Source organism: Lepidochelys olivacea (assembly GCF_965140295.1).
Source record: "Lepidochelys olivacea isolate rLepOli2 genome assembly, chromosome: 9".
Taxonomy (NCBI): domain Eukaryota; kingdom Metazoa; phylum Chordata; order Testudines; family Cheloniidae; genus Lepidochelys; species Lepidochelys olivacea.
In genome coordinates, this window is record NC_140419.1 from 2,954,609 (window position 1) to 2,968,681 (window position 14,073).

The following is a 14,073-nucleotide window of genomic DNA, read 5'->3' on the forward strand; positions in this document are numbered from 1 at the left end:
GTGATGGCACTTTAAAGTTGCAGTTAATTTAAGTAAATTAGAAGCCGTTTACGCTCCGACATGAATGGTAGTTTTGGTGTGTTAAGGAGCTGGGAGCTGCCTGGCTGAGTCATAAATCAACCACCCCTTCTGACAGCTGCAGCCTGAATGGAGGAAAATGAGAATAATGGAATGTGTAAGTTCCAGGGTAAAATGTTTAATTGCCACAAACAAATGTTTAAAAAACATTTCGGTGAGTTGTGCTCCCGAGATGTAATGCAGGGCTCGGAGTGTTTGCCGTCACATCCTTGGCAAAACTGTTTCATGGACACAAAGGATATTCAGTGTCCTCCCAGTGCCGATGAGCGGTGGAAATGCTCCCCTTTGCTGGATGAATGTTCTTTGCTGAGCAACGGGTTTCAGGAAAGGCTGGTTTGAAATCCTGCATTTGGAATCTCTGATAATATTGCTCCATTTTCCCCTCCACTGAGTTCAGACACAGACTTTCAGCCAGAGTACTTTTGTTCTTGCTTCTTTGCTCTTTTTCTAGACAGAACTCCGCCCCCTTTGAGAGCACACACAGTGTCTCTCTCCTCTCGAACAGTCTGCACTTTGCCGCACACAATGGCTGGCTGTCCATAGAGGCAGCAGATTCCTTAGATATTTAAAGTTTTCAGTGCACAGAAAACAAACGCTTAACAGTTTCATAGTCCAAGACGCAACAAATACAGAGTACACTATCCAGGTGCTGTATTGAGGACACTGTTGGAATTGCAAGGTATCACTTTAAGAGTGTGTATGTGGGTGGGGGAGGAGCTGGGGGAAAAAGACAGATTAAAGTAAGGTAGGGTAGTCGAGCCTCTGCTTTTAGAGAGCAGCCTGCTTTGTCTCTTTCTGTTTTGGGTTCTTGTGTATTGTTGCTCTGAAGTCTAAGGCGTAAATAGTGTTACTCTGCAAACTTCCAGCAGAAATATTTATATGTTTTATCTACTTTCAGAGTGTGTGCGCTATGAGCATAAATGCTCAGGACAGAGATCATAAGAACATAAGAATGGCCATTCTGGGCCAGACCAAAGGTCCATCCAGCCCAGTATCCTGTCTACTGACAGTGGCCAGTGCCAGGTGCCCCAGAGAGAGTGAACCTAACAGGTAATGATCAAGTGATCTCTCTCCTGCCATCCATCTCCACTCCCTAACAAACAGAGGCTAGGGACACCATTCCTTACCGATCCTGGCTAATAGCCATTAAGGGACTTAACCTCCATGAATTTATCCAGTTCTCTTTTAAACCCTGTTATAGTCCTGGCCTTCACAACCTCCTCAGGCAAGGAGTTCCACAGGTTAACTGTGCGCTGAGTGAAGAAGAACTTCCTTTTATTTGTTTTAAACCTGCTACCCATTAATTTCATTTGGTGGCCCCTAGTTCTTATATTACGGGAACAAGCAAATAACTTTTCCTTATTCACTTTCTCCACACCACTCATGATTTTATATACCTCTGTCATATCCCCCCTTTGTCTCCTCTTTTCCAAACTGAAAAGTCCTGGCCTCTTTAATCTCTCCTCATATGGGACCAGTTCCAAACCCCTAATCATTTTAGTTGCCCTTTTCTGAACCTTTTCTAATGCCAGTATATCTTTTTTGAGATGAGGGGACCACATCTGTACGCAGTATTCAAGATGTGGCCTTACCATGGATTTATATAAGGGCAATAAGATATTCTCCGTCTTATTCTCTATCCCTTTTTAAATGATTCCTAACATCCCTTTTGCTTTTTTGACTGCTCCTGCACACTGCGTGGACGCCTTCAGAGAACTGTCCACGATGACTCCAAGATCTTTCTCCTGATTAGTTGTAGCTAAATTAGCCCCCATCATATTGTATATATAGTTGGGGTTATTTTTTCCAACGTGCATTACTTTATATTTATCCACATTAAATTTCATTTGCCATTTTGTTGCCCAATCACTTCGTTTGGTGAGACCTTTTTGAAGTTCTTCACAGTCTGCTTTGGTCTTGACTATCTTGAACAGTTTAGTATCATCTGCAAACTTTGCCACCTCACAGTTTACCCCTTTCTCCAGACCATTTATGAATAAGTTGAATAGGATTGGTCCTAGGACTGACCCCTGGGGAACACCACTAGTTACCCCTCTCCATTCTGAAAATTTACCATTTATTCCTACCCTTTGTTCCCTGTCTTTTAACCAGTTCTCAATCCATGAAAGGATCTTTCTTCCCTCTTAGCCCATCTTATCTTATCCCCCTCTTATCGCTTCACCCACCACTGAAATGCAGACAACTTCGGGGCAGAATTTAGCACCAGCCAGATGAGCCAGAGGAGTTACTTAGGGCATGGCTACACTTGCAGATGTAGAGCGCCGTGAGTTAAACCTGCCTTCGTAGAGCGCAGTAGGGAAAGCGCTGCAGTCTGTCCACACTGACAGCTGGCAGTGCACTGGCATGGCCACATTTGCGGTACTTGCAGCGCCCATTGGGAGCGGTGCATTATGGGAAGCTATCCCGGCATTCAGGTGACTGCAACGTGCTTTTCAAATGGGTGTGGGGGGTGGAGTGTGACAGGGAGTGTGTTGTATGTATGTGAGGGGAGAGAGAGTGGGTTTTTGGGGTGCTGAGAGTGTGTCAGCATGCTGTCTTGTAAGTTCAGACTCCCCTCCTCCCTGCCTCTCTCTCACTCACTCAAAGCAAACAGTAAATGTTTGCTTTTCCTTAGAGCTGATAAGCAGCTGGCTTCTCCGAAATGGCGCTTTCAACAGGCATTTCCGCATTCCTGCAGCCGGTTTCACAACAATGACAAGAGTGGCCACTTAAGGGGATTATGGGACGTTTCTGGAGGCTGATCAGAGCGCAGTAATGCAACAGCTCGTCCACACTGGCCCCGCGGCGCTCCAGCGGGGGCGCAGCAAATGTTATTCCACTCGCCGAGGTGGAGACCAGCCGCGCTGTAGCTGCGGAGTCAGAGCGCTCTACGTGCCTTGCCAGTGTGGACAGGGAGTGAGTTAGGGCCCCCGGGGCTGCTTTATTGTGCTGTAACTCGCAAGTGTAGCCAAGCCCTTAGTGATGTTAGCATCACATATGAATCACCAAGACTCCTTGGGACCAATGGTTCAAATCCCAGAAAGGGCGACTTAACCCTTCATCTTCCTGAGCTAGAAACTGACTTCCATGCAGTTTACTGTATGGGGGGGGGAGTGGTTGGGTGACTCCTATAACCAGGGTCCTATCACCTCTGCTTGGATATTGGACCACTAAGTGATGTGGAGCCTGATTCACCTCTTTCCCCCAATGCAATAGCATGGAGTTGTGATGAGAGAAGCTGTTTGAGCTGGCAGGGAATGGGGTTCCTGGTATTGTGTCCTCTGTGATGGAAGCTCAGCGGGTGCTCAGATCCCCAGCATGGTCCTGCAGAGCTCAGATTAGTCAACCTTAAGGGCACACATCAAAGGGCATCTGTTGTTCTGGGAGGACTGGGCTGAGCTGGTTTGGGGGGATTGGCAGTGGAGTGGTGTTCCTTGTCCCCGGAGTTATTCTCTTGTGTATGAGCTTGTCTTGTACTAATGGCTGTGGGCTGTGATTTGCTATCGCCATCTGGGTGTTGTTATACAGTGGCCTGGTTGAGTGTCCTTCTCTTTGTATTAAACACAGTTATCTTCCTTATGTTTTCTAGTTCATACAGTTCCCACTGTTCGGGTAGATTCTGTATTCAACTTCAATTAATAAAGAAATCCAATATATACAAATCAGAGATCCAGTGGCATTTTCCATAAGAGGAAGTGTTTGCCCCAGTGTCACTGGTCAGAGTTCTTACTCTCTTCCCCACTGGTGGATGGGTTAGACAGACCAAGGCTTTGTTTGCTATGGCCATGGTGGGGGCCTCTGCTTTTAGAGAGCAGCCTGCTTTGTCTCTTTCTGTTTTGGGTTCTCATGGGCACATGAAGTGAAGGATTCTGGCCAGCAGCTGGAGAGGAGTGCAAAGTGTGTTTGTGTGTGTGGGAGGGTGGGAGGGTGGGGGGGGTGCTGATCCCTGTGCATCTGTAGAAGAGCAGCCAAAATATGGCCCTTAGTTTTGGTGTCCTAAAGTGCAGCAGCCCTACTGATAGTGTATGGGCAAGAATCTCCCTTCGCTCACTGCACAGAAATCCCGTTGCCTTCTCTGGGATTCCCATGCACTCAAGGAGGGCAGGGAACCCTAAATATAGACTAATGCACTGATAGGAAACTGACAGCTGTACAGGGCAGTCACCTGATCATGGGGCTCTGAGAACCAGCAGACAGGCTGGTGAGCACCACACGCAGTGGGTGAGGGGTGGGGTTAAACGAGACCCATAGCACTTACAGACTGCAGTATTCTCAATGCTTGTGAGAGGGGGTAAGGCTGATGTAGGTGAAATCTCTTATCTAGTGGGAGACCCCAGAGCTGTGTAAACCAAACATGTCAGTGTGATCTAGTGGGTAGGGTGCTGGGTTGGGTCTGAGGAGACATGGATTCTGTTCCTGACCTGTTAGCGGACCTTGGGAAAGTCCCTTCCCCTCTCTGTGATCCTGTTTTTCCTCCTGCCCTCTTTGTCTCTTGACTCGTTCGAGTGTAAGATTTTCAGAGTGGGACTCTCTCCATGTGTGTGTACAGCACCTAGCACAATGGGGCTCCAGTCTGAGTGGGTGCTACTGTAATAGACATAATTAATAATGGTGCATCTGGAGGCAGAGTGGGCTCTATGCCTTGTGTTTACTCTCCGTAACAGAGCACCTGTCTTGGTCATTAAGGGCTATCGCTTCAGCATCGACACTTGCCATTTCAAAGTGTTTCAAACAGTCGCTCCACAAAGCTGTACCCTGCCTTCCTTTTAATTAGAACATTGTTAAGTCTCTGCTGCCCTATCCATGGTTTGGTCTTTATGGGGCTTCTTCGCTGTCGCACTCTGATCTGAATCGAGGTGTTCGTTTCAGAGAGTTTCTCAAATCTATTCCATCGATACAGTGAAATAAGGGGAGGTAAAGTTTGTCTTTTTAAATGCGTTTGCTTTGCTGCACTAGAGCGTGAGTGCTGCAAGCCAAGTCACTGAGGAGCATGTTTTGGCCACATCAATCCCATCCCATTTTCACAGCGCAGGAAAGCGGATCTGGAAGCAAAACAGAAGGGTGTGCAGAGTTGTGCAGCTCAGCGATAGGAAAGGATTTTGTGCTGAAGTGTGTTGTCCCTTTTAAGAGCAGGGAAAGCTGGGAACCCCCACACCAGGGTATAAAATAAGAGACCTGAGAGAGGAAAGTCAACTTCAGTTCAGGCCCTGGGGAAAGCATGAGCTGCGGAAAGGAACCTAATTAGGGGAGCCCTTTTGGAGGTAGGCATGGTGCGTGCTTGGATTTTGTTCTTAGTAACTGCATGTTTCTGTTAGTGCTTGTAACTTGGGGCAATATTGTTGAAGGAGCTTTGGACAAATAAGAGAATTACAATATTAAGCCTAAAAGAAAAGGAGTACTAGTGGCACCTTAGAGACTAACCAATTTATTTGATCATGAGCTTTCCTGAGCTACAGCTCACTTCAAAGCTCATGCTCAAATAAATTGGTTAGTCTCTAAGGTGCCAACAGTACTCCTTTTCTTTTTGCAAATATAGACTAACATGGCGGCTACTCTGAAACCTGTCAATATGAAGCCTGTGTTTGATTGTGCAGTTTTTAAATCACATCACCAGCCTGGCCAGAGTTGAAGGATCTTTCGGTATCCTTTCCTCTCGCGAAACTCCCAGAACGTCTCATGTTGTTTTATTGTCTGACACATGAGCTGCCTCTTGCTCTGATTTATTCAGACATTTCCTCCACCTTAATTGGATGATGTGCTGCCTTTGATGTATTTCCCACGAACGAACAGTCTTTCCTGAAAATTGCTGCCGCGTAAGGGGCAGCGGCACTCGAGAAAGCTGCAATACAATTACCTGTTCAATCTTTGTTGCTGTAAGAGGAAACGACTCTGAAATATATGGCCAAATTCAGGTTCACACAAGCAGGGAGTCTGCTTAAAACCAGGGGCTGCAGTTTGCCTTTGGGCCAGCAGCTCCAATCCATTCCCTGGATGCTAGTAACTGGTGCCGTTACCATCTGATGGCCGTTTGATGACCTGTGCCAAAGAAGTGGGTAGTCATATCCTGGCTCCCAGTTAAAATGTCCTTAACTCTCCCCGCCTCCTCTGCTGGCGTCCTCAGTAGATAGGTCAATCAACAAAGGGTCCGTTCAGCCTGCCTGCCTTCCACAGTTGGGGCTGCTGCCCCCAGATCATGCTTGTGATGCCTTGGCCAAGCCACATGGGGGAGCCAGCACTAGCTAGAGCTACTTACACCTGTTCTGTAGTCAGGTAGTCAGACAGAAGCTTTTTGTGCCCGGGGCTGTTAAATCAGCAGTAGGCAGGTGTGAGTAATGATGAGCAAACTGCAAGAAATCCAAGAGCTTTCAAAGAGAAGGGGAGAGACTCAGTATGGGACTCAGAGGTCACCCTCTGCTCTCATCCCATGCTAACGTATTCCTAAGCCCCCCCCCCTCCAAAAAACTATTCCGGGTTGTGGGGAGAATCTCCCTAAGAGAATACCAAGCTTATGCTTGTTGTGTGCAGGTCTGAGCATTCAGGGGTTTAGGATTTAGTTCAAGTGTAAGCATCTGAAGGTCCAGGTGCCTACCTGAGACATAACCGGGCTGATCAAAATCCCACTGCTTCACTGAGAAGCTCCAACCCAAACATAGTGTGCGAAAGCCAAAGTGCAGATGGCAGCTCTGGAATGTGCCAGGCAGGGTTTCCCCTCGTGTATAGAACGTGCCGCTGTGACGGGAGGTTCTTCTCCGCCCGCGTATGTCAGAGGAAACCAGAAAGCAAAGGCAGCCCAAGGAACGCCATGGTGATCAGATTTTATTAGGGCTGTGAGAAACTTGGCAACTTTTGTTGGCAGCTTAGTTCTTTTCAGTTTTCTGTGAATTTGGGGAGTGGGCTGGACCCAAAAACTCCAGCTAAAACTCAACTGTTGGGGAAACCTGCAGAAATGGCAAGACCCATATCATTACCACTCAAAACCATAAATCAGCCCAAACCGACTCCAAACTAGGCCAGGATTGGCCAGAAAGCTCATAAATGTTGAACCTTGAGCCAAGCTTGACATAAGGTTTGTCAGATTTGTAACAAGACTAGGAATCCGGGGCACTGGTCTCTGATATTACTGCAATGACACATGTACCTGACAATATAATGGTGTCCCCATTTGCAGCATGAGGTAATAGGTAACTGGTGGTCTAGGGACATCATTCTGGCAAACACTCTAAACACCACGGTATAAGTTTTTAATAATCATCTTCTTCCTACCTCTACCTCAGAGGAGCACCAGCATTATACCAAGGAACCCTGCCTAGAATTAACATCCCACAGTCACTCTGTTAAGCACAGTGGCATAGAAGATCACGTTCACCAGTTCTAAAATGCCATTCCTGCCGCAAACTATAAAATGATACTTTTCTCTTCTTAAATTGGCAACATGGTTTTAAGCTGAGCCCTTTCACACTAACTCTCTGCTCCTGCTGTCCTCCTGCATTCAGAGCTCCCAGAGATGTCCACGCACACACTGTCTGCAAAAGGAATGCAGTGTCTCTGGGCTCTTCGTGTCATTCTCAAAGGAAATGTATACAGCCCAGTGGTAAACTGTTGGAAACAGGGGCTCCTAATGGAAACACTGACACAGCCTGACCGGAGTTATATAATGGCTTATTAAACAATCTCACTCGGTGCATCAAAGTCACGAAACTGATTACATCAAGATATACTGCACTGGGGATATTTCCTATTAAGTCACTAATAACTTGCTTTTATTCATATTAATTTATAATCATATTATTAATATAATTTTATTAACTCCCTACATTATTTCTAAACCAGCTTTTCTGGTAAAGAAATGGTATGTCAGCGGTTCTCAAACTTTCTTGCACCACAACCCCCTTCTGTCAACGAAAATTACTACATGACCCCAGGAGTGGGAACCAAAGCCCGAGCTTGCTGCCCCGGGTTAGAATCATAGAATATCAGGGTTGGAAGGGACCTCAGGAGGTCATCTAGTCCAACCCCCTGCTCAAAGCCGGACCAATCCCCAATTTTTGCCCTGATCTCTAAATGGCACCGTCAAGGATTGAACTCACAACCCTGGGGACATGTAACCTGAGCCCTGCTGCCCAGAGCTGAAGCCCTCGGGATTTGGCTTTGGCCCCACGTAGTGGGGCTCGGGCTTCAGCTTTGGACCTGGGCCCCAGCAAATCTAACGCCAGCCCTGGCGACCCGATCAAAATGGGCTCCCGACCCACAATTTGAGATCCCCTGTGGTTTATACGTGATAGAATAGTCTAAAGGGTTCATTGGCACTTGCTTAGGAGGATGTGTATGACTTGCAATAAGGCAGCTCTTCTAAATGAATTTTCTTAAATTCTTAACCCTGTGCTATACTATTGGTGTCTTTTCTTTTTACCTACTCGCCTGAGCTCCATTTTATATGCCTGCTTTACAATCCAACATGCAAGGAACCACAGGAAGTTATCTACCAGAATCCTGGTTTATTTACTTAGGAGTTTACAGTAGCTGAGCAACTGACGTCTCTTGCCGCTCCTGGTATATTTTGTGTATCTAATACTTATTATTATCTTTGTAGAACCCCAGCTGAAAGGAATTGTGACAAGGTTATTCAGCCAGCAGGAATACTTCTTGCAGATGCACCCAGATGGTACGATTGATGGGACCAAGGACGAAAACAGCGACTACAGTAAGGAAAATTAGCCTTCTTTGCAACCCGATGATAAATGAAATGCATCACCTAGTGGGTCTCACTTGTAAGCCTTCGTTTTTGAAAAGATCAAATTAGGAAGAAGCCAGCTGCTCTCAGCTGTTTATTTCCATCGGCGCTTCCCTTTTAAATCTCTCCTTTATTGTTTTCACACATTGTTGCTTTTTCCCCCCCCCGCCTCTCTCTAACGCTACAACAACCATCTGGGGTGTGGAGAAGAATAAAAACACGTGGTTTGAATTCTCGCCAGAAGAGAGAGGAGTGATATTTGCGCAGATGCTATGCATGTGGGAGAAGGATGTAGGGATTGTTTCCTTCAGGGGTAAAAGGAAAGTGATCTTCAAGGAAAACATCTAAAACCTAACTAGACTTAGGAACCCAGGAATTGCCAGACTGGATCAGACCAAGAATCTGTCCATTCCAGTACCCCATCTCTGACCATGGCCATTGTAAGCTGCTTCTGAAGAGACCCTGCAGTGGGCAGTGATGAGACAACCTGTCTCCAGGAAAGTTTCCTCTGAGAACCCCACACTTAGAGGCTGGCAGAAGTTACCCAAACCCTTCAATAGATGGCAAGGTCCGGGGCAAAGTTTGATGCTGAATTTTTTCATGCAGCAGTCAGCAAGCTGCTGTCATTGGCGGGAGACCACGCTGGATGTTAGCACTCCCCAGTGGCCCATTGCCCTCTGCGAGAAAGGGCACAAAACATTTTTGTCCCGGGAGGTGCTGGGTGCCCTCAACTCCCGTTGGGACCACTCTGAAGGATTAGGCCCCGGAGGAGATGCAAAGTGCCATCTGTGGCATCAGCTCTGCCCTCTCTGTGGGACTCAGGAGTCCTTCTGAGAGGGCAACACAGGTGGTTCTCACTGACTGCGTCAGCTAGGGCAGGACTGAACCTTGTCCCTGTGCTGGGAGTCTGAAATCTGCAGGAGCGTTCACAGAAGGATGTCACGGCTGGCACATTCCCAAAGGGACGGGAGTTCTCAGTTGTTAAGAGTCGGAGCAGAAGCTGATCTTTGAGGGGGGCTCGACAAAGATAAAGTCCCCCACATTGCAGCTGGGACGGTGCTTCCCAGGGCAGGCAGACACATGTACTAGCTGTGTTTGAACCGGTGCGCTGAAAATAGCCGGATAGCTCGGGGTAGCCTGGACAGCGGTTTGGGCTAGCCACCCACATACGTGCCTGGGGACCCAGGCCTGTTTGTCCTTGGGTGGCTAGCCCGAGCGGCCATGCGCACTGTCCCCGCTTACGCTGCTACTTTGAGCATGCTAGCCTGAGCAGCGCTAGGACGCCTCGGTCTCCCCGCGCCGGGAAGCACGTGTCCAGCAGCAGTGTAGACGTACTCTTATGGAGGGATAATCCAGTCTACTTAATCCGGGGATCAATCCTGTCATCCTTCCTCAGACAGAACTCCCAGCGAACCCCCTGGAGGCCCTTCCTGAGTCAAGACTGCAGGGTTGGAGCTCTCAGTGGGGCCTGTTGACTCCAATACTGGCTAGGCAGCAGGTCCACAGGCAGCCTCCTGGGGGCGGCGGGGAGCCCTCAGACTAGAGCACAGTTTGAATAGCAGTCGGTGACGTGACGCTGTGCCCAAAACGGCGACGGGTCGGCAGGGTCCCCGTGGCAGGAGTAGCACATTTAACACGAGTAGGGCACTTATTCTCCTCCGTTCAGCCACGGTTCGAGCACAGCAAGAGTCCTACCTTCTGCTTCGGGAGCCAGGTCATGGGGTGATGCCGGCAGAGGCCAGCAGCTGAAATAACAGAAGGTTTGGGAAACATCCCTTATTGAAAACAAAGAACCCCCCCCTGCCCCCAATTCAAAGGCTGTGCCCAGCAGTAGCTCGCTGTAAGGGATAGGGCCCGATTCTGCTCTCTCACTGGGGTTTTACCACTGTGTAGGGCCTTTGATTTCAGGGAAGCTCCTCCTGCCTTACATCAGAGGATGAAAGAGATGAAACATTCAGGTCCTTAGGGTTTTTGAGCCACTGCCGTACAATGCGAATAGGACTGATAAGTGAAGAGGCTGGTCCTGCAGCCCGTACTTGCAAGCAGCCCAGATTCATGGGACGACATCAGTGGGTCTGCTCGTATGAGCAAGGACTACTCCCGTGAGTAAGGGTTGCAGGATTGGGCCCTATGACTTATGGGAGAGGTTAAGGCAATTAGGTATCTCAGTCAGGGGAAAAGAAGGCTCAGAAGGCATATCCGTCATCACACATGCCCAGGACTGGGAGAGAAGATGGGGATTAATTGTTCTCATCAGTCAGTGAGGATGGGACAAGAAAATAAGGGATAAAACTGAAACTCAGATGAATCTAGGTAAATGTTGGAGAGCTGCCCTGCAGTGGCCCAGACTGGCAAGGGAGACCGCACTGATGGTACTCACTGCTGTGCAGAGGGCCGGACCAGGGTTTAGGCCCAGACAGTCAGCAATGACCGCTAATTTTGGGTGCCCAGTTTGAGACAAGGTGGGACTGATTCTCCGAGGTGCTGAGCACTCGCAGCTCCTTTTGAAGTCCAGCAGGAGCCATGGGCGTTCAGCTCCCTTGACAATCAAGCTGGACACCCAAAACTTGTGGGCGCTTCAGAAAATCTGGGTCACGTAAGGGACTGGCGCGGTGCTTGGAACCCTGTGCCTCTTCTGCTCAGGGCTGAAGTTCACACTGTAGGAGACAAAACGCACACCCGTATCCCAAGCGTGGTGCCTGATTCACTCTCACCTGGCAGGATGCGGGAGGACAATCGAGATGGATGCTGCATGGAGTCTGTAATTGAAACACGTACAGGAACGCGATGTGCCATACATCACCACTTTGCATTGTGTTGGGGCCAGACTGATCAGCCTTAGCAAAGGGAGCTGATTTTACATGGAATATACTATGTGGGTTTACTCTGGCAAGATAAACATTTAAAATGAAACAAGACACGTCCCTTCTACACGTCCGATGTAATTAAAACTCGTAATGAAAATCCAGTTATTTAAATAAGAGGGACTGCTAATATTTAAGCCATTTTAAAATTAATTTATCTATCTGGTGCCACTTCGTGTTTCTGTTCCTGGGGAAACAGGAGGTTGGGATGTTTTTTTGGTTTTTTTTTAATACAGTTAGAAGCCAAGATCAAGCTCCATTTGAACAGGCGTCCAGCAAAACAACACTTAGTGCATCTGCTGCCGAGGCCATGGGGCTAAAGCGATGCTATCGAGCTAAAAGTCGTAGGATAGATTCTTTTCACACTGACACTGGTGTAAATCAAAAGTGTTTCCATTGAAGCCAGTGGGGTTACCCCAAATATAAGAAGAGAACCTAGGCCCAGATCTGTGTTATGATATCATTGTGTTATTACCCTGAATTTGTTCAGCAGGATTGGTAGGATCACCTCTCACCATTTATGCGGTGTTGATTTTTTTTTTCCCTTTTGCTTGGCGTAATCTTTTAGTAGACTGATCAATATCGCTCTCTGGACCTGGTTCATGACTCCAGGATCTCAGTTCTGTATCCGAACTGTTTTACCCATTGATATGCCAGCATAATTCCGCTGTAACAGAGGGGTAAATGAGAGCCCCTGCATAGTGTATTCCATGTAAATGCTTTTTCCTGCACTTGCAGGGCCAAACCCCCAGCTGGTGTAGATCAGCATGGATCCTTTGATTGACCTATTCCCGTTCATACCAGCTGAGAATGTGGGTCACACAATGGGCCTCATTCTTGTCTCAGTCCACTTTTCCACTTGTCTAAATTATTTGGGCTAGATCCTCAAGTGGGGTAAATCAGCATAGCTCCATTGATGCCAATGGGGTAACTGCCTCGCTGACTTCCCCTGGCTTGCTCCAGTATGAAAGGAGAATCGGGCCCAATGACTTCAACAGGACTGCTTCCAGTCTGCCTGGCTGTGCTGGGATTTTCAGTTTCAAATCCTTGTTCTGGACTGATACCAAGGTAAAAAATCTCTAGCTTCCTACCCTGAATATAAACACATTTGAGTCACAAAAACAGTCTTGAGGCCCGCCTGGCATCCTGTGCTCTTGTAGGAACTCCTTCCAGAACAGCTCTGCTACCTCCCTTTCCCCGGATTTGCCCACCTGCTGTGTAATCCTGTGGTGCCTTTACACGGAATAGGATATGATTTACCCTGTGGGTGGGGGCTGGCCCTTGGGGAGTGGGAGGGAATTATTCAAAACACTGATAGGTTTCCGTGGGGATAGTCTGGCTTATTGATCTTGGGTGCTGTCACTCAAAAGAATGGTCTGCGAGGCAAGTTTTCTATGTAAAACGAATTAGCTGTAGGGAGTGAATAATGATGGCCGTTTGCTTTCATTATCTGTAGTGATATGCTCCATTTTTCAGTTTTTTAAAAAGGGGGAGGGGTAGGGGGGTTGCTTATAAATAGACTTGTTAATTAAACGAGGCTTTGGAGCATCGCTGTCGTACCAAAGGTCTGGCAATAAAAACTTGCCTCGATAAGGGAATGTCTCACGAGGAGCCTGCATGAAGGGTTTGCCCGACACTGAGGTAGTTACACCAGTGAGAAGTGAACAGGCAAACCGGCACCAATCCCGAGCATGGCGACTTCAGCATCACCTTAGGCCCTGATCTGCAAAGACCTGTAATGAGGCTGCACTTTAGACGCTGACTTCCACCGAAGTCCTCCCGCTTCAGGAAACCACTCAGACATGTGCCGTCACTGCAGTGGGATTCCAGCATGAACTTTTCACATGTGGGGCTGGTAGGCTGGATTTCTGAGACGGGGCTGCAGCCAGCAACACGCCTTTAGTGCCTGTTTTCCCACTGAAAGAGGGCTACCCCCGGCCCTTTAGGCAGCCCTAGGCCAGTGCCGTTGCGGCGTACCTGGCCTTCCCATAATGCTTCAAATAATTCCCAGATGCCGTGGGCCTGATTTGTCTCTCATTCAGCTGTGCAACTCCAGTGACCTTCTGCGGAGTTACCCCTTGCTTGCACTAGGGTGTGTGAGAGGAGGTCACTGAAAACTGTCTCTCTGGCAAAACAGTCTAAACAAGCGCCCTCTCTGCAGCTGGCTCCCAGGTCTCGTGTGGAAAAGACTCTGGGGTTTATGGCTTGTTGTTGTACTTGTTTTCTCCTGGTGCAGCTGAAGCCATCGGTCCTACCCAGCACATGTGCATGCAAACAGTCTCTTTGGTAACCTTAGTCTGACTTGGATCTGAATTATTCCACTCTGTTAAACCAGGGTTAGCACTAAAGCAGTCTGTGTCGCAATAACACTGAATCATTAGCATGCTGGGGCATAGGTGG

General features: G+C 48.0%; 1 protein-coding gene across 4 annotated transcripts in view; it reads left to right on the plus strand.

The window, feature by feature from the left end:
• The window catches only part of FGF12 (fibroblast growth factor 12), a 281,467-nt gene that overhangs the window by 181,009 nt on the left and 86,385 nt on the right, over positions 1-14,073 (plus strand). For all 4 annotated transcript variants that reach the window (XM_084638435.1, XM_084638434.1, XM_084638436.1 and 1 more), the window contains exon 2: positions 8,669-8,779. In XM_084638435.1, coding sequence (XP_084494561.1) covers positions 8,669-8,779 — 111 coding nt within the window. The remainder of the gene's footprint in view (positions 1-8,668; positions 8,780-14,073) is intronic.